The sequence below is a fragment of the Suricata suricatta genome, chromosome 4 (assembly GCF_006229205.1).
Source record: "Suricata suricatta isolate VVHF042 chromosome 4, meerkat_22Aug2017_6uvM2_HiC, whole genome shotgun sequence".
In the NCBI taxonomy this organism is placed as follows: domain Eukaryota; kingdom Metazoa; phylum Chordata; class Mammalia; order Carnivora; family Herpestidae; genus Suricata; species Suricata suricatta.
In genome coordinates, this window is record NC_043703.1 from 112250101 (window position 1) to 112273687 (window position 23587).

General features: G+C 41.0%; 1 protein-coding gene across 2 annotated transcripts; it reads right to left on the bottom strand.

Moving 5' to 3' along the window:
* Nucleotides 1-6: 6 nt before the first annotated feature.
* CNRIP1 (cannabinoid receptor interacting protein 1) lies at nt 7-18576 on the bottom strand. Of its 2 annotated transcripts, none has more exons than XM_029936242.1 (3): nt 18026-18568; nt 15938-16088; nt 7-788 (listed from the first exon to the last, which is right to left on the bottom strand). In XM_029936242.1, the coding sequence occupies exons 1-3, from the start codon at nt 18202-18204 to the stop codon at nt 624-626; spliced, it is 495 nt and encodes a 164-aa protein (XP_029792102.1). In that variant the 5' UTR covers nt 18205-18568; the 3' UTR covers nt 7-623. The 2 variants fall into 2 exon arrangements, with proteins under 2 accessions (XP_029792102.1, XP_029792103.1); XM_029936243.1 differs by lacking the exon at nt 7-788 and adding an exon at nt 10197-10487 and having other exon boundaries at nt 18026-18576.
* Between the last annotated feature and the right edge of the window lie 5011 nt (nt 18577-23587).

Genomic DNA, 23587 nt, shown 5'->3' on the forward strand with positions numbered 1-23587 from the left:
TGAAAGTTTTAATGTGTTACAAATACTTGTATTTGTATTTGTCCTTTTATTTTGTCATTATTGTTCCCTGAAAAAGCTGAGCTATTTATACGAAGCACAGCATTTGAGTCCCACTCACTGCTGCTTTTATTACATTGTCACCAAGCCTGCTTAGAGAGCTGGATAACATTGCAAGTTACATGTCACCATATTTCACTTGGGAGAGAACCCACAACACATTGTTATTTTTTATTTAGCATTTTACCAAAAAAAGGGCGAGGAATCACTCGACTTGGAAACAAAACACCACATTCAGTGGAATCGTTACGAAGGGGGATATGTGTGCCAATTCCACTGAGCTCCTCACTAGCGGTCAACGGCATGACGGGGAACAGCTGGATGCAGGAACACCAACACCGAACACAGAAAGGAGTCTTCTCGGGCACGGACATCACTCACAGTCTTTTACGTCAGGGGCGTTGCATCAGAGGGGAATTTCACTTTCAAAACAATCGGGGCTAGTGGGTCATCAGCACCCAATGGGTAACAGCAACACTGTGGTGTGCCTTGGTGAAGGCTTGTGCTGGGTTATCTAAAAGTCGGTTTCTGAAGAGACTGTCCAGCAACATCGGACAGGGCCGTCTTCAGAGGAAGGACTCCTTGTTCACCCACATGAGGCTGCGTGTCTCGTTGGGCTTGCATTCATACTCAATGACGGAGAAGGGGCTTCCCCACTGGCAGTGATCTCGCTTGTGGTAATTGTAGAACTTGACTTGCCACACTGTCTCGAAGGTCCCAATGTCAGTGAACTGAGGGAAGAGAAACACGCCCCATAAAAACCTCATTCTGCCATTATGTGAGAGATTTTCCTGAAAAGCTGTAAGCCATTTTCTTCCTGCTATAGAATCTTATTCCCATTATACAAGTGGCATTTGCTATCACACTGTCTTTAATAAAAATAACTCCCCAAATTTAACTGGTTTCCAAATTTAATGATTGGAAACCGCTCTTTGAATCTCAAAATTCCAGATCTCATTACAAAGGGGAATGAGGAAGAGAAGAGAGGGAATAGTCATTAATGATTATCTTTTGGTTTCTATTCTAAAAGACAGTTGCATGAAATAACAGATGTACTGTATCACTAAACATAAGACATAACTTCCCTTCCATCATTAATTTCAATTTCAGGGAAAAATATTTTCTTGGGAGTATTTGATTGTTAAAGACCCTACTTTAACTTTTTCAAATGCTGTTGAGTTTTGTAAGTCAGGAATCCATGCCCATGTCTCAGGCTTCTATTACACATCATCCAAAACCATATTTAAGTACCTACTATGTGCCTTGCATATATAAAAATGTGCATAAGGTGTGATTCTTGCCCACAAGACGTTTGTATTCTACTTCCAGAAGGTGGGCCCTGTGGATCACTGCGGGGACTTTTCCTGAGCTATAAACACACAATTTCCATGTAGCTAAGAAGAGGGCACAGAAGAGCCTAGAGGCCACTGGGCAGGTGCTCAAGTGGCCTGCAGGGTAGCCTGACCCTGCTACTGCCTCCTGGAGCTATTTAGGGGATCTGGCATTACACAGCATGATGCCTGACGTTATTTTCTCCACTGACCCTCTCCTGTCCTGGGAGGGGAGACTGACTTGGCAGAGTTCTTAGACTTCTCAGGAGCCAGAAGATGTGGAGGGTGGCCGGGCGGGGAGCAATAGGAGCCTTATGCTTGAGGCTGCTACAGGAGGAGGGTGATCAGGTGCTTCCCAGATGGCTTTCCAAGATGCTCTCAAAATTATATCCTGCACATTGCCTCATCCTGCTAATTTGATCCCAAAACAAGGTTTGGCTTTCCTTTGAGAAATCTGCCTGACTTGAAACAATGGGCAGTTGATATACCTGGAATCCCCATCTCTCTTCCCAGGTAAGAAAAGAAAGAATCTTTTTCTAGATGATCACAGCTTAACAGTCTGGAGACCTGTATAAGTACATGGTAGCTTTATTCACTACAGCTCCAGACTGGAATCAACCCAATGTTTCATCACTCACTTGGTGATAAACAAGTTCTGGCATATCTATAAAATGGCATTTTACTCAACAATAAAAAGAATCATAATGATTCAGGCAGCAACAAGGATGATCTCAAAGATGTGCTGAGCAAAAGAATTCAGACCCCAAAGAACACATATACTGTATGATTCCAATTATATAAAACTCTCTCTCACTCACTCACTCACACACATACTCTATCTAGTCATCTAATCTAATCTAATCTAATCTAATCTAATCTAATCTATAGTGATAGAATCCAACCTATGCTGGCAGGAAGCATCTGTGGTTACTTAGAACCTGAGGTGGGAGGAAGGGATTAATGATTGATGAAAATGTACAAGAGGGATTTTTTTTTTGGGAAAATGATTTACTTCCTTACTGGGGTGGTGGTTATGCAAGTATATGTATATGTTTTCAAAGCCCATTGATCAGTATGCTTAATGTGAGTGTATTTATTACGACTATACCTCAAAGTTGGTTAAAAAAAAAAAGAAATGTTGATTTTCAGTGAGCTACAAGGAAACAGATATCCTAAACACTGCCAGTGGGAATTGAAGTATACAGCCCTTAGAAAGGGTTAAAGAGTGAATATACTTGGGTTGAGCAATTCCACTTCTAATGTGTCTGAAGAACACCACAGCGATGGGGCACCTGGGTGGCTCGGTGGGTTAGGCAACGGGCTCCTGCTCTCAGCCCAGGTCGTGATCTCACAGTTCTGGGGATCCAGCATCCAGCCCTCATCGGGCTCCATGCTGACAGCTCCATGCTGACAGAATCCTGCTTGGGATTCTCTCTCTCCTGCTCTCTTACTCCATCCTGCTCCCCCCACCCCCACTGCATACTCACGCTCACTCTCTCAAAATAAATAAATTAAAAAAAAAAAAGTGTTTACAGCAGTGAAAACCTGAACACCAAATGCCTATCTTTAAGACAGTTTTATGGCATACCTATGTAGTAGAATACTATATAGCAATGCTAAATGCAAAAATTTATTTTTTCTAATGTTTGTTTATTTTTGTAAGAGGGAGAGAGAGCAGGGAAGGGCAAAGAGAGTAGGAGACAAAGGATCTAAAGTGGGCTTTGTGCTGACAGCAGAGAGCCTGATGAGGGGCTCGAACTCATGAACCATGAGATCATGACCGGAGCTGAAATTGGCCCCTTAACCTACTGAGCCACCCAGGTGCCCCTCTAAATGTAAATAGTTATTAAACTTTTTCTATTAATCTCTATTGTTACCTAAACTAAGCAGAGTACCAACAAGAATGCTTGGTATTAAGTCAATTAACATATACATGCTCATGTTAGAAATACTGATGGAATGAGTTTTATTTCTCCTGTGTGCTTATTTGTATTTTCAAAATTCAATGATTCAGTTTTTATAAGCAGAAAAATTAAGCCAAACTGTATTTCCAACAGATATTACCAAATAGTTAATGTCCTGAATATAAAAGATTATATGATTAAGTAGTAAGCTATGAAGAATATTTGGATAAAGCTGGAGCACATTCATTAAAAAATAGCTAACATCTGAAAAATCTTTTAATGTAGTATTAGCGGACCCTGGACGGCTCAGTCAGTTGAATATCCAACTCCTGATTTTGGCTGAGGTCATGATCCCAGAGCCGGGGACTTACGCCCCATGTCGGGCTCTGTGCTGAGTGTGCAGCTGCTTGAGATTTTTTTTCTTTTTCTTTTTCTCTCTTTCTCTCTCTCACTTTCCCTACTTCTGCCCCTTACCCTAGTCATGTGCATACTCTCCCTCTCTCTACAATAAAAAAAAATACATATGAATTTTTATGGAGATATTATTCACCTATCAACTTGGTAAAAATTTCGAAATACCAGAAGCAATCTAAGCATCCAACTTTAGGGTACTATTATAAAAATGGTGGTATATCTATATGATGGATTTATATAAGCATTTCACAGGAATTTAGGGTTCTTAACAATGAGAGAAAATGCTTAGAACAATTTCAACAAGAAAAATATGGATTAAGACAGTTTATATATAGTATAAGCTCCAGTATATAAAATAAGACATAAAGAAAAAAGAAAGTGGAAAAACATTAACAATAAAGTTTCTAAGTAAAAAAAAATTGAGTCCTTTTCTATCTTTTCTACTTGGATTTTCTACAATAAATGTTACTTTTGTAATCAGAATATTTTGTTTGTTTTTATTTTTAATGTTTATTTATTTTTGAGAGAGAGACAGAGGGCAAGTGGTGGAGGAGCAGAGAGAGGGGGAGACACAGAATCTGAAGGTTTCAGGCTCTGAGCACAGAGCCCCATGTGGGGGCTCAACCCACGAACTATGAGATCATGACCTGAGTTGAAGTCAGACATTTAACCTACTGAGCCACCCAGGCACTTCTATAATCAGAATATTTTAAATGGTGGAATGGATTTATAATCTCTAAAAATTTAACATATATATTTCTCTAACCCTAGGAGTTTTATAAATTCTATCAAGGATACATAGATGGTAATGAAAAGATCACAGCTTTGTTGACAGGAGCATTGTTATGGGAAGAATAAATTGGAATCTCATTTTATAAATGAGCAAGACTTTTAAGTAGGGATTATTATTATTACTTGACCAGAACAGGGCACTGCAGATTTTAAGTGAAATTGAATTACCTTAAGCTATAAACGTATTTTACACACACCAGCTAATCTTTTGAGGAAGCAGCTTGAGACCATGCTAGGTAAGTGGGAGAAACACTGAGGCCTTTTTTGAAACAGATATAAATAAAAGTTGGTTGTAAAAACAAAACCAAAGATGATCACGACCACAGGCAGGAAAACCTTGAGGCATGACACCGTATCTGAATAACCTTAAAACTAACGAAGTCTCAGGATAACACAGGAGGCCATTGTAAAATCTGCTGACAGCAGCAGTCAGAGCTAAAGATATGGAATATTTAGGTGTTCTATTTCAGTTTTTTCCCTCTTTTTAAAAAAAGTGTATTTCTATTTTGAGAGAAAGAAAAAGAGAGTGCATGTGAGGAAGCATGGGTGGGGGGCAGAGAGAATCCCAAGCAGGCTCCGCACTGTCAGAGCAGAGCCTGATGTATCTCAAAGCTCTTCAGTAGCTGAATGAAATACTAAGTGTGTACTTGAAATTCAATGAAGACAGAAACCAGAAAACTGAATTATAAAGTAACTCTCTAGTAGCTGCATATTCTTGGAATTTGAAATAGTTTTATTGACTACTATCATAATTTGGAAGGTCTATACATTATAGCCACTTTCCCAAGTGCTGATACTGGTAAATTGTTTCTTTAAGTCATACATCTCCAAGTCTTTTTGTTTACTTGATTTGGGGGGAATAATTCTATTTTTAAAGTTTGTTTGAGAGAGAGAGAAGAGTACAAGCAAGGGAGAAGGGCAGAGGGCTAGAGAGATAGAGGGAGGGAGAGGGGGAGAGAGAAGGGGAAATGAAGGGGGAGAGGGGGGAGAAGAGAAGAGGGTAGAGAGGGAGGGAGGCAAGGAGGGAGAGGGAGAGGGAGAGGGAGAGAGAGAGAGAATGAATGAATGAATGAATGAATCTCAAGCAGGCTCCACACCCACACTCAGCACCAGCTCAGAGTCCAACATGGGGCTCCATCCCATAACCCTAGGATCATGACCTCGGCTCAAATCAAGAGTCAGATGCTTAACAGACTGAGCCACCCAGGTATTACTGTTGGACCCAAGGTCGTGTAGTTCAACTGCTGCTACCTATGCATGTATTTCCCCACGACTTACTTGTCCTAACTTTCTATCAGCCTTCTTCCCGGTCTTTCTTCTAGAGTTCTATTTCCAGGATGCCTCACCACCTAGCTCAGAATTTCTTCTTCTCTGATGTAGAAGCAGATGGGGTCTCAAAAGCTGACATTCTTCTTAAAGAACAGAAGCAACTACACAGGCTCTCTACTCCCTCCCAACCCATCTGTGCCTTCAAAGGAAAACTTACCCAGGCAGGCTCTCTGGGTGATGCAATTTATACACAGGTGTGATTCTGTGCATTTGTATAGTACTCTTTATTTTTTATAATACCTTACATATGCCATTATACTCTGATCTTTTAACTGGATTTAGCATTTCCATCTTACAGATGAAAGAACTAAGATTCAGAGAGGTCAAGTGACTGCCCTAGGTCTAGACTATGCAGCTAACTAATGATAGGAGGTAGTCAAGAACTTGGGTTTCTGGAGCTATTATCACTAAACCAAACTGCTTATATAAGCAAATGAGATAATGGAACAGTCTTTTGTTTCTCTCTAAAAACATAAATGGATTGTCATAGGTAGAGTGCTTTAGGATACTACTACACACTGAATGTGTGTATCCCCCCCCCCCCCAATTCATGTTTTGAAGCTTAAATCCCCAATGTGATGGTATTTGGAGGTAGGGCTTTTCAGAAGAAATTAGTTCATGAGGGTGGAGCTCTCATGGATGGAATTAGTGCCCTTATAAAAATAGACACGGGGCGCCTGGGTGGCTCAGTCGGTTGAGCCTCCGGCTTCGGCTCAGGTCAGACCTCACGGTCGTGGGTTCGAGTCCCGCATCGGGCTCTGTGCTGACAGCTAGCTCAGAGCCTGGAGCCTGCTTCAGGTTCTGTGTCTCCTTCTCTCTCTGCCCCTCCCCCTCTCATGCTCTGTCTCTCTCAGTATCAAAAATAAATAAAAAAAAAAAAGACACAAGAGGGATGACCTCTCTCTATGCTTTTTCATGTGAGGACACAGCAAGAAAGCAGCTGTTTGAGCCAGCAAGAGGGCTCTCATTAGACATCCAATCTGCTAGTGCCTTGGTCTTGGACTTCAGCCTCCAGAACTGTGAGAAATAAATGTTTGTTGTTTAAGCCATCTAGTCCACTGTATTCTGAAAGTGACACTCTACTAAAGACCTGGACATATTATTCGCCATTGTGTCTGTACAAGTTGGAAGCCTTGGCATGTTTTTATTTTACAACTGATGTGGAAGAGAACTGTCCAGTTTCAAGGAGAGGAAACTCATTTGTCATCTTCGGTAACAAATAAGGAGCCTGAAAAGTTTGTTTTTAAATAATATCTATGGTTCTACAACCTGTTGGCCTAGAATCACTAGAGTATTTTTCACCACGCCACTCACTTCCATTAGAGACATATGAAATTCACCAAAAATAAGGTCACTCAGAAATCCGTTGGCTTGAGAGCACAGAGCAACCTTATTATATTGATAGAAACTTGATGTTCATTGGTAAACAAATTCAGTATAATAAGCATCTGTGACTTTTAATGTGGGTGATCTATCAGTTCCTACTGGATTCCAAGCCTCTCTTGTACCTTTTGAAGTTTTGTTAGTAAATACACGTTTTCCATTTCTCTTAGTTGAATAGATAGGACTAAAAGTTCTGTGAATCATACAGTATGTTTAACTTTATAGGAAACTGTCAAACTTTTCCTAAGTGATTGAACTGCTTTATACTTCTATCAGCAATATGATAATTTTAGTTGCTCTACATCCTCTCCAAAAGGTGGTATTGCCAGTCCTCTTAATTTTAGTCCATCTAGTGGTAAAGAAGAAAGATAATAAAAAGCAGAAATCAATGAAACAGAAAAGAAAATGATAAATAAAAAAGTATAAGACTCTAGAGAAAAAAAGTACAAAGAAAAAGTATGAAACCAAAATCTGGCTTTTGGAAAAAGTCTTAAAAATTGATAAGCCCTGGGGCACATGAGTGGCTCAGGTGGTGAAGCATCTGACTTCAGCTCAGTTCATGGTCTCATGGTTCACGAGTTTGAACCCCACATCATGCTTTGTGCAGACAGCTCAGAGCCTGAAGCCTGCTTCAGATTTTGTCTCTCTCTCTCACTCTCTCTCTCTCTCTGTCTCTCTCTCTGTCCCTCCCCTACTCATGCTTTCTCTCTCTCTTAAAAATAAATAAACATTAAAAACTTAAAAAAAATTGATAAACCCTAAGGGCACCTGGCTGGCTTCATCAGTGGAGAATGTGACTCAATCTTGGGATCGTGAGTATAAGCCCCATACAGGGTTTGGAGTCTACTTTAAACAAACAAACAAATAAAATTTAAAAATTGATAACCCCCTAGAGAAACTGAGCGAGAAAAAGAAATAAGTTACCAATATCAGGAACAAAAAAGGGGCTATTGCTATAGATCCTAAAGACCTTAAAATAAGAACTTTGTACCAATACAGTTGATGCAATGGATGAAATCCTTGAAAGATACAGGCCACTTGTAGACCTCCATCTACTAAAGAAATTGTATCTGAAGTTAAAAATCTTTCCAGAAAGAAAATTTCAGGCCCAAATGGCTTCATTGATAAGTTCAGGCATTTAAGGGAAAAATACCAATTCTACATAAACTTTTTTAGACAACAGAGGAAGGAACACTTCTCAATTCATCTTATTACTTATACATTTATTTATTAAAGATGTCTTTGTTAAATTTTTTTAAATGTTTATTTTTGAGAGAGAGCATGTGCGAGCATAAGTGGGGGAGGGGCAGAGAGAGCAAAGGAGACACAGAATCTGAAACAGCCTCCAGGCTCTGAGCTGTCAGCACAGAGCCGATTCAGGGCTCAAATGCACAAACCACAAGATCAAGACCTAAGCCAAAGTCAGACGCTTAACCAACTGAGCCACCCAGGCACCCCTTAAAGATTTTATTAAAAAAAAAAAAATAGAGGTATAGAGATTACCTCAGATGGGGCTCGAACTCACAACCCTGAGATCAAGAGTCACATGCTCTTCTGTCAGCCAGTTGCCCCTTAAAATTCATTTTATGAAGCCAGTTTGACCATGACATAAATGACAAAGATACTGCAAGTAAAGGTAAAGTACAGACAAAAAATTTCTCATGGACTTATGCATAAAGTTTGCTTTTAACTTTTATTTGCTTGAAATAAATAGTAAAGTGGTTGGGCCTCCGACTTTGGCTCAGGTCATCATCTCACGTTTGTGGGTTTGAGCCCCATGTCAGGCTCTGTGCTGAAAGCTCAGAGCCTGGAGCCTGCTTCAGATTCTGTATTTTCCTTCTCTCTGCCCCTCTCCCTCTCATGCTCTGTCTGTCTCTGTCTCAAAAATAAGTAAAACATTAAAATGTTTTTAATTAAAAAAAGAAATATTAGTAAATGAAATCTAGAAATAGGATATTACAACAGTACCAAGAGAGGTTTACCCTTGGAACTCAAGGATGGTTTAATAACTTAAAATCCTTGTAGTTCACTATATTAACAAAAATAAAGAAGAAAAGCCATAATATCATGTCCATAGATGAAAAAAGCATTTGGTAATTCAACATCCTTTCATGATAAAAACTCTCAGCAAACAAAGAATAGAAAGAAAGTTCTTCAATCTGACTACAGGGCATCGATAAAAATATGTATAGTTAACATCATCCTTAATGGTAAAAGGCTGAGTTCTTTCCCTGTAAGATTGGAAATAAGGCAAGAACATCAGCTCTTTCTAGTTAAGTTTAGTTTTGTGTTGAAGGTCCTGGGCAGTACCTTAAGGCAAGAGGGGGAAAAAAAGGGAAAGTCAAACTGTTTCTATTTACAGATGAACAACTCTGCAGAAAATACTAAGCAATCTAGTAAAAAGCTACTAAAATTAATAAGTGAATTTAGCAAGTTTGTAGGATACAATATCAATTTATAATAATTACTATATTTCATTAAGAAATATGATAGCACTGAACTGGTATTGTTTTCATAATATTTCACCAACTTTGTAGGTGAAAATCGGCACTCCACTATTTGTAGGTTTTTTTTTAACCAATAGTAAAATTAAGCTGTTTAAAAAAAAATATATATATAGGTCATTTGTATTTCCTCTTCTAATTGTTTTTTATTCTTTTTGATTATCTTTCCATTTCCCACATCCTATGGCTACCTTTTTTCCTCACTAGTTTCTAAGAATTCTTTGCACACTAAGTTACAGATCTTGCTAAATGACCCACAGAGCCGACAGGAGGAACAGCTTTTGTATTTGGGATGACTGTGTAAAAGGCTTCCTACCTCTGTGCAGGCAGCTTCCTGCCCCATTCCTTCAAACTCACAGCCTCCCGCTGAAGAGGGCCAACAAAGGGGAACAATGGGATGGTTTGTGCAGACAAAAGCTCTACCTGAACTCTCTCCTTGGAGGGACTGAGTGAGGCATCAGTCACAAGGTACAAGTCAGTACTGGTGTTTGAAATGAGAGTGGAGAGCTTTTATTTATTTATTTATTTTTGACTGTCCTACATTGTTTATTAGTAAGAATTTTACAAACATTACTTGTATTAACGGTAACGGTGGAGCTGGAGAGCACTGCATCTTCTCCAAGCCACACGGTGAGAACCACCAACAGTGTGGTGGAACTTGTGACCTTTTCCAAGGCCACGGCTCTTGTGGCCTGCAGATGTCAGCCCTCGCATCTTCCTGTGCTTGTGGACAGGTCTGGTGATCCACTGGGTGTCAGGATTTCTTCTGATAGCTTTATGGGATGGATCAATAAGGTTAACCTCTAAGAATTAGTATGTGGAATCTTCGCCAACCCACTAAGAATTCAAGACTCTCAGAGCCCCACAGTGGCGTCCAGCTCGCTCCTCTGCAATGGACTGAAGGCTTCGGGCAAACTTTAGCTGTGTGACACCATGATGGACAGGCTTGCCACAGGTAGCACCCTTAGGAACTGGGCGTTTGCGGCCACCGCAGCACACACGAATCCGATATATGACATAACCTTGCTTGGCTTGTACCCCAGTCTGTGTGCTTTATCGGGGCGTGTGGGGCTGGGGTCCTGCGGAGTGCAGAGAGCTGGCGATACTGCCAGCAGCGCACCCGCACCCGGAGAAGAAAGCGCATTACATCCAACTGCTTCTTCCTCCACAGCTCCTGGATGTACTTGGAAGCGCCCATCCTGGGTTACCTTTGATCTGATGGCTGCCGCCAGACAGAAAGGAAAGAGCCTAGGGTTGAGAGCTTTCAGAGTTGGGTGTCACTTTATTCACTTCTAATATGGTGGCCCCTGGAATTATCTGAATAAAGAGATCACTGCCATCAGCCTAAGTCAGATATCATTTGACTACTTCCTGACTTCAGCTTCGGTGGGTAGTAAAGGGCTGTGGAAAGTCACTAACTGCAGCAAGCAAGGCCTGCATGGGCAGTGGCTGAAAATAGAGGCAACACAGCTTATTATGCATGTTACAAATAAGTTTTTCACCAATTGCTATTTGCCTTTTAATTTATCTTTTTTTTTTTTAAATAACTGGTCATTTTTTAAAATGTTTTTTATTTATGTTTGATACAGAGAGAGACAGAGCATGAGAGGGGGAGGGGCAGAGAAAGAAGGAGACACAGAACCGGAAGCAGGCTCCAGGCTCCGAGCTAGCTGTCAGCACAGAGCCCGACTCGGGGCTCGAACCCACGAACGTGAGATCTGACCTGAGCCGAAGTCGGAGGCTTAACCGACTGAGCCACCCAGGCGCCCCCTTTTAATTTATCTTTTAATGATGGGGCACTGGAGTGGCTCACTTGGGTAATCATTCATCTTCGGCTCAGGTCATGATCCCACAGCTTGTGAGTTTGAGGCCCCTTGTTGGGTCTGTGCTGACAGCTCAGAGCCTGGAGCCTGCTTCAGATTCTGTGTCTCCCTCTCTCTCTCTGCCCCTCCCCTGCTCATGCTCTGACTCTCTCTTTCTCTTTCTCAAATATAAATATTAAAAAATGTTTAAAAATTCATTTTAATGAAAATTTAATTTTATGATGTTTGACAGAAATTTTACATTACATGTAATTAAAGCTTTCAATTTTTAGCTTTGGCTATCTTCCATTTCTTCCAGGTTTAAGTTAATTCTTTTCATCTCAATCTTTTAAAAACCTGACTTTTTACAGTGAACCCCTTGATGGTTCTGAAATATATTTTGAGGTACAGTATCAGGAAAAAATAACTGATTTACCCTACCCCCATAACCAATAATCCTAACATTATTTATCCAATGATAAAAAAAATACTTTGAAGTAACCTTAACTCCTAAGAAGTTGCTCTTGTATACCCTTAAGTCAGCTTCCCTTGCTGGATTCACCCACTTGATTACCTGGATTTACAGGGCCATTTCAAGACTTCCTTATGTCTGTGAAAGTGTGGTTGTGTCTGTAATTTACAATACTTAAAGCTTGAAACATTGATGACAAACGTGTTAAAGGCTATGGGAAGCTTTCATCACTAAAATGAAATTTGAATTTAACATTAAGACCGCTGACTTGATCAGGAAACCTCTAATTTCAATTTTTTCCTTAGAATCAGCCTATTACAGATAACATGCGAGTACATGGCCCACGCTCAGACCAAAAGCCATGTGATCATTGGATCAACCAACTATCAACCACTTGCTTCTTCTAGATGTGGGCATTATAGGGAAGAACTTGCACTTTACTATTGGGACTCAAAAAAAAAAATGCTAATACAATCGTAAATCCTTTGTAAGACGATATATAGTATAAACATACAAATCAAGTTTGAATAGCAGAAAGTTAAATGACATAAAATCTAAAATTATGGAAAGATCGAAATAGACTGACAAGTCTGGAAAAATAACTCAGTTTTAAATAGAAGAAATCATAAAGGAAAATGAGATATTTAAATGTAATTATGTTTCTACACAATGGAAAATGAAAGTAAGCAAAGCAATAGTGAGAGAAATAAGACAGATAGGACAGATTAAAAAAACCTTTACAAGAACTCCAATGTTTTACTTTATTTCATTTGAGAGAGCAAAAGAGAGAGAGAAAGTGCATGTGAGCAGGGTAGAGCGGGGAGAGAGACAGAGAATGAATCTTGAGGAGGCTCCACGTTCAGTGTGGAGCATGATAAGGGGCTCTATCCCATGACTCTGAGATCATGCCCTGAGCTGAAATCAAGAGTTGGGCACTCAATCAAGTGAACCACCAAGGCATGCCACAGGACTCTGATTTTTAAAAAAAATTTTTAATGTTTTTTATTTATTTTTGAGAGACAGAGACAGTGCAAGCAAGGTAGGGTCAGAGAGAGAGGGAGACACAGAATCAGAAGACAGGCTCCAGGCTCTGAGCTAGCTGTCAGCACAGAGCCTGACACAGGGTTCGAACCCATGAACCTAGGACTCTGATTTTTAAAAAATAATCTTTGATAGAAATATTGGCAAAATATGAAAGAACCAACTTACACAAAAAGAAAATTAAATGCTGAAATGTTCATTCTTATAAATGATAGTAAAAAGTATAAAGTAGAAAATTTATTATTTTTTAAGTAATTCCCAATTATGTCATAACTATAGCAAAGCCAGTACACTTCTATATTGCTGGTAACATTGTAAAATGGTACATACAACACTTAAAAAAATGGCCACCATATACGGGACAAACATAAGGATTTCTTTTGACCAAACAATTTTACTCCTTTAAAAAAGTTTTTTTTTAAGTGTTTATTTGTTTTTGAGAGAGAGAGAGAGAGAGAGAGAGAGAGAGAGAGAAAGAGAGAGAGAGGGAGGGAGGGAGAGAGAGAGAGAAACAAGCAGGGGAGGGGCAGAGAGGAAGATCCAGAATCTGAAACAGGCTCAATGCTCTGTCCGCACAGAGCCTGATGTGGGGCTCAAACTCATGAACTGTGAGATCATGACCTAAGCCGAAGTTAGATACTCAACTGACTGAACCACCCAGGCGCCTCCCCCCCCCCAAATAACTTTACTCCTATGGAGGTAAGTTATATGTACAGAATTATTAATTATAGCCCTTTTTATTATGAGAACAATTGACGTATCTAATGTCTGAGGAACAGTCTAATCATTATGATATAGCATTATAGAGTCTTATATTGCCATTAAAATTTTAACAATGAATATGTAGAATGTTGGACAATTATATATATATATAAATGACTGCAACTCTAAACTATACATATGTAGAAGGTAATCTGAAAATCAACAGAATCAAAATGCAGGGACTGTTGATTTAAAAATTTTCTTGGGGTGCATGGGTGGTACAGTTTTAAGTGTCCAACTTCAGCTCAGGCCATGGTCTTGAGGTTCATGGTTTGAGCCCTGCATTGGGCTCTGTGCTGACAGCTCAGAGCCTGGAGGTTACTTCAGATTCTGTGTCTCTCTCTCTCTCTCCCATGCTTGTGTTCTGTCTCTAAAATAAACACACACTAAAAAATTTTTTTAAAAATTTTGTTCAAATTTCTGAAACTTGATATGTTATTTCATTTTTAAAGTTTATTTAATTTGGGAGAAAGAGAGACAGCATGAGTAGTGGAGGGGCAGAAAGAGGGAGAAACAGAGACTCCCAAACAGGGTCTGCACTGTCAGTGAAACTGTTAAGTTCATGACCTGAGCTGAAACCAAGAGTTGGACGTTCAACCGACTGAGCCACCCAGGAGCCCCTTTTCACATGTAATTTTTAATTTTTTCATGTGAAAAAATATGTAAATCCCTTGGGATGCTGGGATATATGCCCAGCCCCTCCTCTCTGTATCTGTGCCCAACCAAAAAGGAATTCTACCAGGGACTTGTTGGCTTTCGGACCTATTCAGTGTGCTCCTAAATGACAGTATTTGGGAGTCTGACTTTCTTCATCACATAACTAGAATCATCCCCTTATGGGTAAATTTGTAATCCTTATGCCACGTGAAAACTGAACGTGGCCTTGGAGGTGAGGTAGTGAGCCCACCTAGGCCGCCCCAGCTCTTTCTCGAGCCAGTCTCTGCTTCCCTCTCCGCTCCACCCGCCCTGGGCTCCTCTACTTGTTACTGCACATCACACCCTCCCCCAGCTCCTGTCCTCTGTAGCTCCTCTTTCCTCAAGTGTTGCCTCCTCCCTCAACTCTTATTTATTGTTTATTTATTTTTCAAGAAACCCATCCCCAAATCTTGGAATAGGATAAGACACTAGGTATATGCTCCAAAGGCACTACTATTTTTTCAGTATATTTTGTATAATAATAATTTATTATTGATAATCATATAAAAAGTATGTTTTCCTCCTCTAGATTAGAAGCCCCATGAAGACAGCGGTATCTATTTAATTCATTAATTCTTTCCAGTGTCTGATAGGTAACAAATCCTCATATTTGCTGATGAATCATGCAAATAAAAAATTAAATAAAAATCTAAAAATCCTAAAAAATATTAGCATGTTGAATTTAGTGATATATTTTTAAAAATACATAACGTTTAAGTAGGGTTTATTTTAGGAAGTAAAAGATAGTTTAGTATTTGAAAGTTTATTATGTAATTGTTACATTAATGTATCAAAGGAGATTACCTCCATAGATGGGAAAAGGAATTAGATAAAATTCAACACATCTCCCAACTAAAAAAAATCTCAACTAGAAAAAGGATGCTTTAACATGATAAATATTTAAAAGTAGCATTGTACCTAACAGTAGAACCCTGAAGACAAGGATCCCTCTTACCACCATTAGTAAGCAATACTCTTCTAGAAACCTCAGCCAATGCAGTAAGGCTAGAAACAAGATTGAGCAAGTGACACTCATATGTAGATTATGACTGCCTACCTGAAAAACCTAAGATTAAATGAAAAATTTTAGTAAGCAAATTCAGTAAGGTGACCAGTTACAAAATACATGGACACATATTATAAAAGCAATACATTGAAAACAATGTAGTATTAGCCTAAAAATAGATCAATGGGATAGATTAGAACATGTGGAAAGAGATGTAATATTTTGCCATATAAGAAATTACTAAGAAATTGACTATTGAAGAAGCACGGACTGTTTAATTAACTGTATTGGGATATTATGGAAAAATAGATTCCAACATGAAACTATGAATTAAAATAATATTTTGTAATTTCATAGTATTTCCTTTCATTTCTTAAAGAGGATATAGGGACTGTTTCTTTTCCATGGTTTCCATTTGCCCTGACACCCCCAAGCAGGCCTTACCGGCATTGTGATCTGGATGGGTTGCCGTTCTCCACTCTTGGTTGGGGCCACACCTTCCGTGTCATATATGCCTGTGTAAACAATTCTGTCCCCATCAGGCTCTTTAGACTTCAGCTCCAATGGGACAAGCACGCCACCAATGGAAATGTTCCTGCAATGGACATAAGTTAACTATACATGGTAGGAATTAGCTTAGGTACTCAGTCCTGCCTGGACCACACCCTAGGCAGGAATCCTACCGGGTCTGGCTGAAAGAAGTCTTGAGTTCTCTAACTAACCAGTCATGTGATCCTAGACCATCTACTTAAACTCTCTGGACTGACCTAGTATTCTCACAGAGTACTTGTACAAGGCTGAGTCAGACCCGGTCAGTCCTCCTCTATAGTTTGTCATCTGTTGGGCTAGGAAAAACTTACGTATACCCAGTCCCATTCCAAACCCTGGAACTTAGAATTCAACTGGTTGGGTGTCTGGGCACTGGTAAATTTATCTTAAGGTTCTCTAGGTGATTCTAACATGCAGGTAAGGTTGAGAAACACTGAACTAGTTATTTAATGATTTTTTTGGCCCCAACAATCAGAGGTCTCATGATTTGGGCGACTCAGAGCCAGCCACAGAACCAGAAATTCTCAGTGACATCATTCTTTTGTGTTAAGGTAGTGATTCTCAAGGTATGTCCCTGTCCCCAGTATTGCCTGCTGAAAACAAAATTTAGGCCCTACCCTAGACACAATAAACTGGAAACTCTAGGGTGGGGCTCAGCCATCTGTGTTTTAACAAGCATTTTAGGGCAATAAAAAAAAAAACACCTTGACAAAATTAAAGCATAAACAGAAGAAATAGTTGTCATTAACACATTCATCTTAGATTAGTTAAAAAAATAGAGAACCATCTTGAAGAAAACAGGATATAGAACAGATAACTTGGGAGAAAAGGTAGCCAGGGAAGATGGAAAAGGAAGTCTGGATCATTTGGGGACGCACAGAACACTGCACATTGTGAAGGTAACCAGTGTACATAGCTGTGGGGGACAGTGCTGTGGAGGACAGTGACAAGCAGGTGGACCAGAGCACCGGAAACAAACCAGTTTTGTTCTAGGTCCTTGAATCAGGGCATGAAACCTAGAATGCCAATACAAGTTTATTGAATTTAATGACTGCAGATGACACTTGAGCTATAAAAGGGACCTGGTGGATTCAAAACCCTTCCCCACCCTGCAAGCTCCAGTACCTGCTAGATACAGTATATGCTGGTTTATTTCCCCTTTCACACCATGCGTAAGTGGAAGCTGAGAGGTATGGACTCCATCCCTAGATACGTCCCCATAAGCCACTGCACCATTCTATACTGAAGAAGTCTATTGGGTGCACCAAACTGTGGTAGCAGGGAAGAGATAATCCCTGCCACAAACAAACCAAGAAACATCCTTTTGTGCCAGGGGTTTGCTAATCCCAGGCACCATCACCAGGATGGACAAACAAATCAGGAGTAAATGAAAAACATCTGGCAAGGAAAACCGTGAAACTAGGCCTAAGCACGCAGGCTGAGCTCAGATTTATGGCTGCTACTCCAGCTCCAGGGTCTCCAGCCACATAAGGGCGGATGGTGCAGTAGGGAACATTCTTTAGGGAACCCCAGTAATTATCCCATCCCCGCCTTTACACCTCATTCCTCAGCTTTTCTCGCTCGTTCAGCTTCGCGATTGGCAGAACTCGGCGAGACGCCAGGACTGGGATTGCGGTAGGTGAACCACCCTGGTTGCCAGGGGGTCCGCGCCAAGGGCTGGGCAGAAGAGATGAAAATATTGCAAGAAAACAAGCCCTCGGCCCAGCCCTGGCTTCCTGACGCTGTTTTAAACATCCCTCCCAGCAATGGGTGGAAGGAAGCGTGAATAAGGAAAGTCAAGCATAAAACAGAGGAGGGGACCAAAAGGAACAGGGAACTGACCTCTTCCCCCCCACCCTTGGGCCTGCTGGGCGCGACGCGAGGCCAGAGGGAGTGGGAGAGGCTCAGGCTGTCCTGGGGGCCTCGGTCCTCCGCGCGGACCCCTAGCGGGGCCCGGCAGCCGCGGGGCGCGCGCTTACTCACTCGACCTGCAGAGTGGTGGGCTTAATCTTCACCTCCACCTTGTAGGAGGAGCCGGTGAGCAGCTTGATGGTGCGGTTCTGGCCGAAGCGCTGCCCATCCACCTTGAAGAAGACCGGGCCGTCGTTGGGCTGGATGCGCAGCGCGATGGAGAGGCGCACGAGACCCGGCAGGTCCCCCATGGCTGGCCGCGGGACCGGCGCCGAGGCTCGGGGAGGGGGCGGCGGGCTGCGCGGGCTCGGCCCAGCGGCTGGAGCGTGGTGGGCGGAGAGGAAGCACGGGGCGGGAGAGGGTGGTGCGGAGGGGAGGCTGCAGCTAAGAGCCCACGTCGCCGCGGCGGTTCGCCCGGGGTTTTGAGAAGCAGCTACTGAGGCCGTGGCCTCCCGCCCCGCTCGGCGAGGAAGCGCGCCCGGGAGAGAACTCCGAGGCCCCGAGCTTCCCCATCCCCCGCCCCGGTGCGGCACCCTCCGCGCACTGACGGGTTCGCTCCCGCCGGCAGGCCCAGGGCTGATCTGTGCCACTGGGGGCGAGAGAGTTAATCCCGTTTACGCACCACAATCCCCTTCAGCTGGGGAAGAGGACATTTAGGCTCCTCCTAGAGCCGCGCGGGGCGGGCGGAGGAGAGGACTGGGAAGGAGGGGATACTGAGGTGCTGGGGTTAAGCGACACTACACCGAAGACCGAGACCTCGAAATCTGGATACCACTTCAGTCGACTAAGGGATATGGACACCATTGCTGGCGAATCGGGCCCCAGCCAGGCAGCAGGCTGAGAGGAGAAAGGGAGACGGGAAACGGGGCAGGAAACCGCTAGCCAGTGATTTAAATGTCAGGAAATATGAGTCCTTCCAAAGCTAAGGGGAAATGGCCGAGGGAAGGCGCAATTCCATCTAATGTGACCTGCAAGCTAAACTGGATTAGAAATGTGCGCAAGAAAAAAAAGAAGAACCAATATATATTCAAGGCATTACACCTTGAATATTGAATATTCCTGTAGATGTGTACATCTATTATGCATACCTTTGTCTCAAGGAATACACGGTGTAATGAGTCATATATTTACATAGATCTTGAAAAATGGGCTAATAACCCTTGTGACAATGGCCAAGAGAAGGGATTGCTCACAAGATTATGGCAGGACACCCCTTGGGACACGGCAGAATTTAGATTTTCCTATTAATTGAGATTGGAGTGTCTCCATGGGAGAAGTCGGTTGACAGTTCGTGATTTGGGAAGCAAGAGGAGACCAAGGGTATTAGGGCTGTACTGGAAATGGCTTCACAAAGCTGAGAGTAAGTACCTGCTTCAGCACCACCTGGGTGGATAGTACCAGAGCTACTGAACACACCTGGGGAATGGAAAAGTTGGTTAGTGAGGACGAATGGGTAGGAGGGATCTGTGTGGTAGTTTTTGTTCAACCAGGTGAGTATTGCTTTTCTTTAGAAATAACATCATCTTGAAAGTGATTTGTTTCCTACATTAAAGCTACATCAGCTTTACTCTCATTTCAGAGTTGTTTGCCATATTCCCTACACTACTCTTTGAATAATATTAAATTCTGTCCGGCTGCAGACTTCTGTGTGATTGTTCACTTCTCTACATTAATACATTTGCTGATCACACCAAAGTTGTTTACATTAAATAAAATCCCTTTAAAAACCAGATACAGGGGCTCCTGGGTGGCTCAGTTGGTTAAGCATCTGACTTCAGCTCACACGTCATGATCTCACAGTTCGTGGGTTTGAGCCTGGCATTGGGCTCTGTGCTGACAGCTAGCTCAGAACCTAGAATCTGTCTTTGGATTCTCTGTCTCCCTCTCTCTCTGCCCCTCCCCTGTTCACACTGTCTCTCCCTCTCTCTCAAAAATCACTAAAACATAAAAAAAACCACCCAGATACATTTATTTCTTAATAAAATGTACTTTGGCTCCCCAATAAGATTTGGGGGCAGGAGTGCTTCTTCAGATCACCCAATAATGTCTACCATAGTGTCTTCTGCAAGGATCAAATATTTGCTAGTTTAACCAAGTTGTTCAGACTTCACTAGAAGGGAGGGAATGAGGCTGGAGGAAATGACTTGAAAATGTTCCTTGGCAGCAGAGACAGTTTATGTAGTAGATAAGCCCAGAAGCCCTATGGCCAGAGTTGTTAAAATCCTCACTCTAGGAACACCTGGGTGGCTCAGTCAGTTGAGCATCCAACTTCAGCTCAGGTCATGATCTCACGGTTCATGGGTTTGAGCCCTGCATTGGGCTCTGTGATGCTAGCTCAGAGCCTGGAGCCTGTCTTCTGATTCTGTGTCTCCCTCTCTCTCTGGCCCTACCCTGCTCACGCTGTCTCTCTCTCAAAAATAGAATAAAACATTAAAAGAATCCTCACTCTATCACTTTGCCAGCTGTGTGAACTTGGGCAAATTTCATAACCTCTTGGAAACAGTTTTCTCATCTGCAAAAGGGGCAGAGGAAGAAAATGTTATCTCTCTGATAGGGTTGTTGTGATAATCAAATGAGATGATGCACATTTCAGTGCCTGACTCTAATATTAGCAATTAATATTAAGTGGAAATACAAATGGTCAATAAACATATGTCAGGATGTCCAACCATTACTAGTAGAAAAGCCAGAGTCAGTAATATCAAACTTTGTTTTTGTCTATCAGCTTGACAAAATTTTCAAAGACTTAAAATTCAGTGTGTTGATAAGGATGTATAGAAATCAGCACTGTCATAAGCTGGTGGAAAAATATAATTGCTAAAACCTCTTATTAGGAATAATTTAAGGAATTTATTAAAAGTTAAACCATAAATGGGGCCGCTGCTTGGCTCAGGTAGAGCATGTAACTTTTGATCTGGGGGTTGTGAGTTTGAGCTCCACATTGGGTGTCAAGATTACTTAAGAAATACATAAAAAATTAAAAAATTTTAAGTTAAGCCATATATGTATGTATGTATGTATTATGTATGTACACTGCTGAGTCAGCAATCCTACTTTTAAAAACCAATTCTTCAGAAAAAATAAAGTCATCATTACATTGGATATATGTAATTTAGGTGTTAATTGCAGCATTGATTGTAAAAATCAAAACAAAGCATAAACTGAATGTCAACCAATAAATAAATGGCTGAATAAATTCTTATATACACATGCTATATAATTTATGCCACTGTTAATATAACAAATTATATGTTGTATTAGCAAACACCTATGCTAAAACTGTTATTGGTAAAAGTGGGGTCGCTATACAATGGCAAACTGTGGCAGGCCAAGGGCAAGCACTTTTGTTTGTTGTATTCTTTGCTATATCCCAGCATGCAAAGAACAGTGCCTGGCACAAAGTAGGTGCTCTGTAACATTTGTTGCATTGAATTTCTGTCCTTGTTTTAAATATGTTCTTATGTAAATTCTCCCATATCTTAAAAGTAATTGGGTCCGTATGATTTATCTGAAGTAATGTAAACTGAAAAAAAAATCTAATTGCAAATAACATCTAGAGGATAATGGTATTTCAAAACACTAAAAAAAGTTGAAACCATATAAATGTGTATCTGTTTCTATTAGCCCTTTGAAAAAGAATTAGAAGGTACACAGCAAATGTAATGTTGTTACACTGATGGATAGGGACTGGAAAGAGGGTGATACTCTTTTAAAATTATTTTAAAGCCGTTTTGGAAATTTTACCTTTCCTCCACTATTTGTTCAGAAATCCCACAGTCTCAAGTCAACTTCCACCTGCGTACTGAAAAGAGTGTTGGAAATGGAGCAAGCTGACTTCAGTTTGAATGCTGGCTCAGCCACTAATTAGTGGCTTATGCAAAGCACTCAAGATCCTTGAATTTCCATTTTCATTATGTGTAAGATGGGAATTAAATTATATCCTTCCCAACACTATGAAAATTAAATGAGAAAATGGAAAGCATCTGAAAAAAATAAATTAGTTTTCAAATATGTGGTGTTCCAGATGCTGGGCAATGTGCATTAGGAATATTTTCAAAATGATAAAATGCAACTTCTTAAGATGGAATTAATAAATGTAGAAGTAACTGGAAATTTTCTTATTGTTGATACAAATGTGCAAAGAGTATGAGTATGGAGTCTAACAGATCTGTGTTTGTATCACAGTTCTGCTGATTACGTGCTGGTGACCTTGAACAAGCCAAGTTAATCTCTCAGAGCCCCAGGTTTTTCATTTGTTCAATGATAATGGTAACATACACATATGATGCTAAAGAACCCAGTGAGGTTATATAAAACATGCCAGAGTATCAGTCACATATACACAATAAATTGTAGCTATTAAAATTTTTTAAATGCTTATTTATTTTTGAGAGAGAGAGACACACAGAGTGTGGGAGGGTCAGAGAGAGGGAGACACAGAATCTGAAGCAGGCTCCAGGCTCTGAGCTGTCAGCACAGAGCCTGATGCGAGGCTCAAACCCATGAACTCTGAGATCATGACCTGAGCTGAAGTCGGCCGCTTAACCAACTGAATCACCTAGGCGCCCCAATAGTAGATATTTTTATTTGAAATTTTTTAATGTTTATTTATTTTTGAGAGAGAGGAAGAGAGACAGGGAGACAGAGCACAAGCAGGGAAGGGGCAGAGAGAGAGACACACACAGAATCTGAAGCAAGGCTCCAGGCTCTGAGCTACCAGAACACAGCCAGATGTGGGGCTAGAACTCATGAACCATAAAATCATGACCTGAGCCGGAGTTGTATGCTTAAATGACTGAGCCACCCAGGTACCCCCCCGCCCCCATGAAAATGTTTTTTTAAATTTTTTAATGTTTATTTATTATTGAGACAGAAACAGAGCATGAGTGGGGGACAGGCAGAGAGAGGGGGAGACACAGATCTGAAGCAGGCTCCAGGCTCTGAGCTGTCAGCACAGAGCCCGATACAGGGCTCAAACCCACAGACCGTGAGATTATGACTTGAGCCCAAGTCAGACGCTTAACCAAATGAGCCACCTAGCCGCTCCCCAAAAATATTTTTAAGGTCTCTGGTGTCATTACCTCAAATTAATAACTGTAAACATTGTCTATCAACAGGGCAACTATTATTGCTATTCTTTGGAAACCGGTAAATTTAGCCTGAGTGAATGGTGGGCTTGACAGAGGAATCAGGCTGACAACTTTCCATGTTCACTGTTCAGGCTCTGTGTTAAATTCATATTAGGCTTCAAAAAGCAATCAGCATTATAAAATAAGACATAGCTGTGTGTGCGTGTGTGTATACATATACATATATATAAAATCCAATCCCAGCATGCCTAGCTACTTTCTTTTTCATTCAATCTATGTTTGGTTTTTAACATCTGCAGGAGCTCTTTCTTTCTTCCTTTTAAAAAAAAATCAGTGATGTGCCAGACTCCTCTTCTCCTGCCTCAGATTGATTAGTGACAGAGATTTCAACTAGTTTACTGTCCATTTTATTAGGACTTCCTCTCCTAGTTTCATTTGATAGACCTGAAGGCAAAACCATTCTCCCAGACCAGTTCTGAAGAATACAGATCCTACTTTATGCCCAAAGGATTTTGTAGCCATGGTGATTAGTGACAAGCCTACT

Coding starts and splice junctions, on each gene's coding strand:
- CNRIP1 (XM_029936242.1), bottom strand. CDS start 18,204: ATGGGGGACCTGCCGGGTCTCGTGCGCCTCTCCATCGCGCTGCGCATC. Junction 16,089..18,025: donor CCCACCACTCTGCAGGTCGA/GTGAGTAAGCGC, acceptor TGTCCATTGCAG/GAACATTTCCATTGGTGGCG. Junction 789..15,937: donor CCATCCAGATCACAATGCCG/GTAAGGCCTGCT, acceptor CTCTTCCCTCAG/TTCACTGACATTGGGACCTT.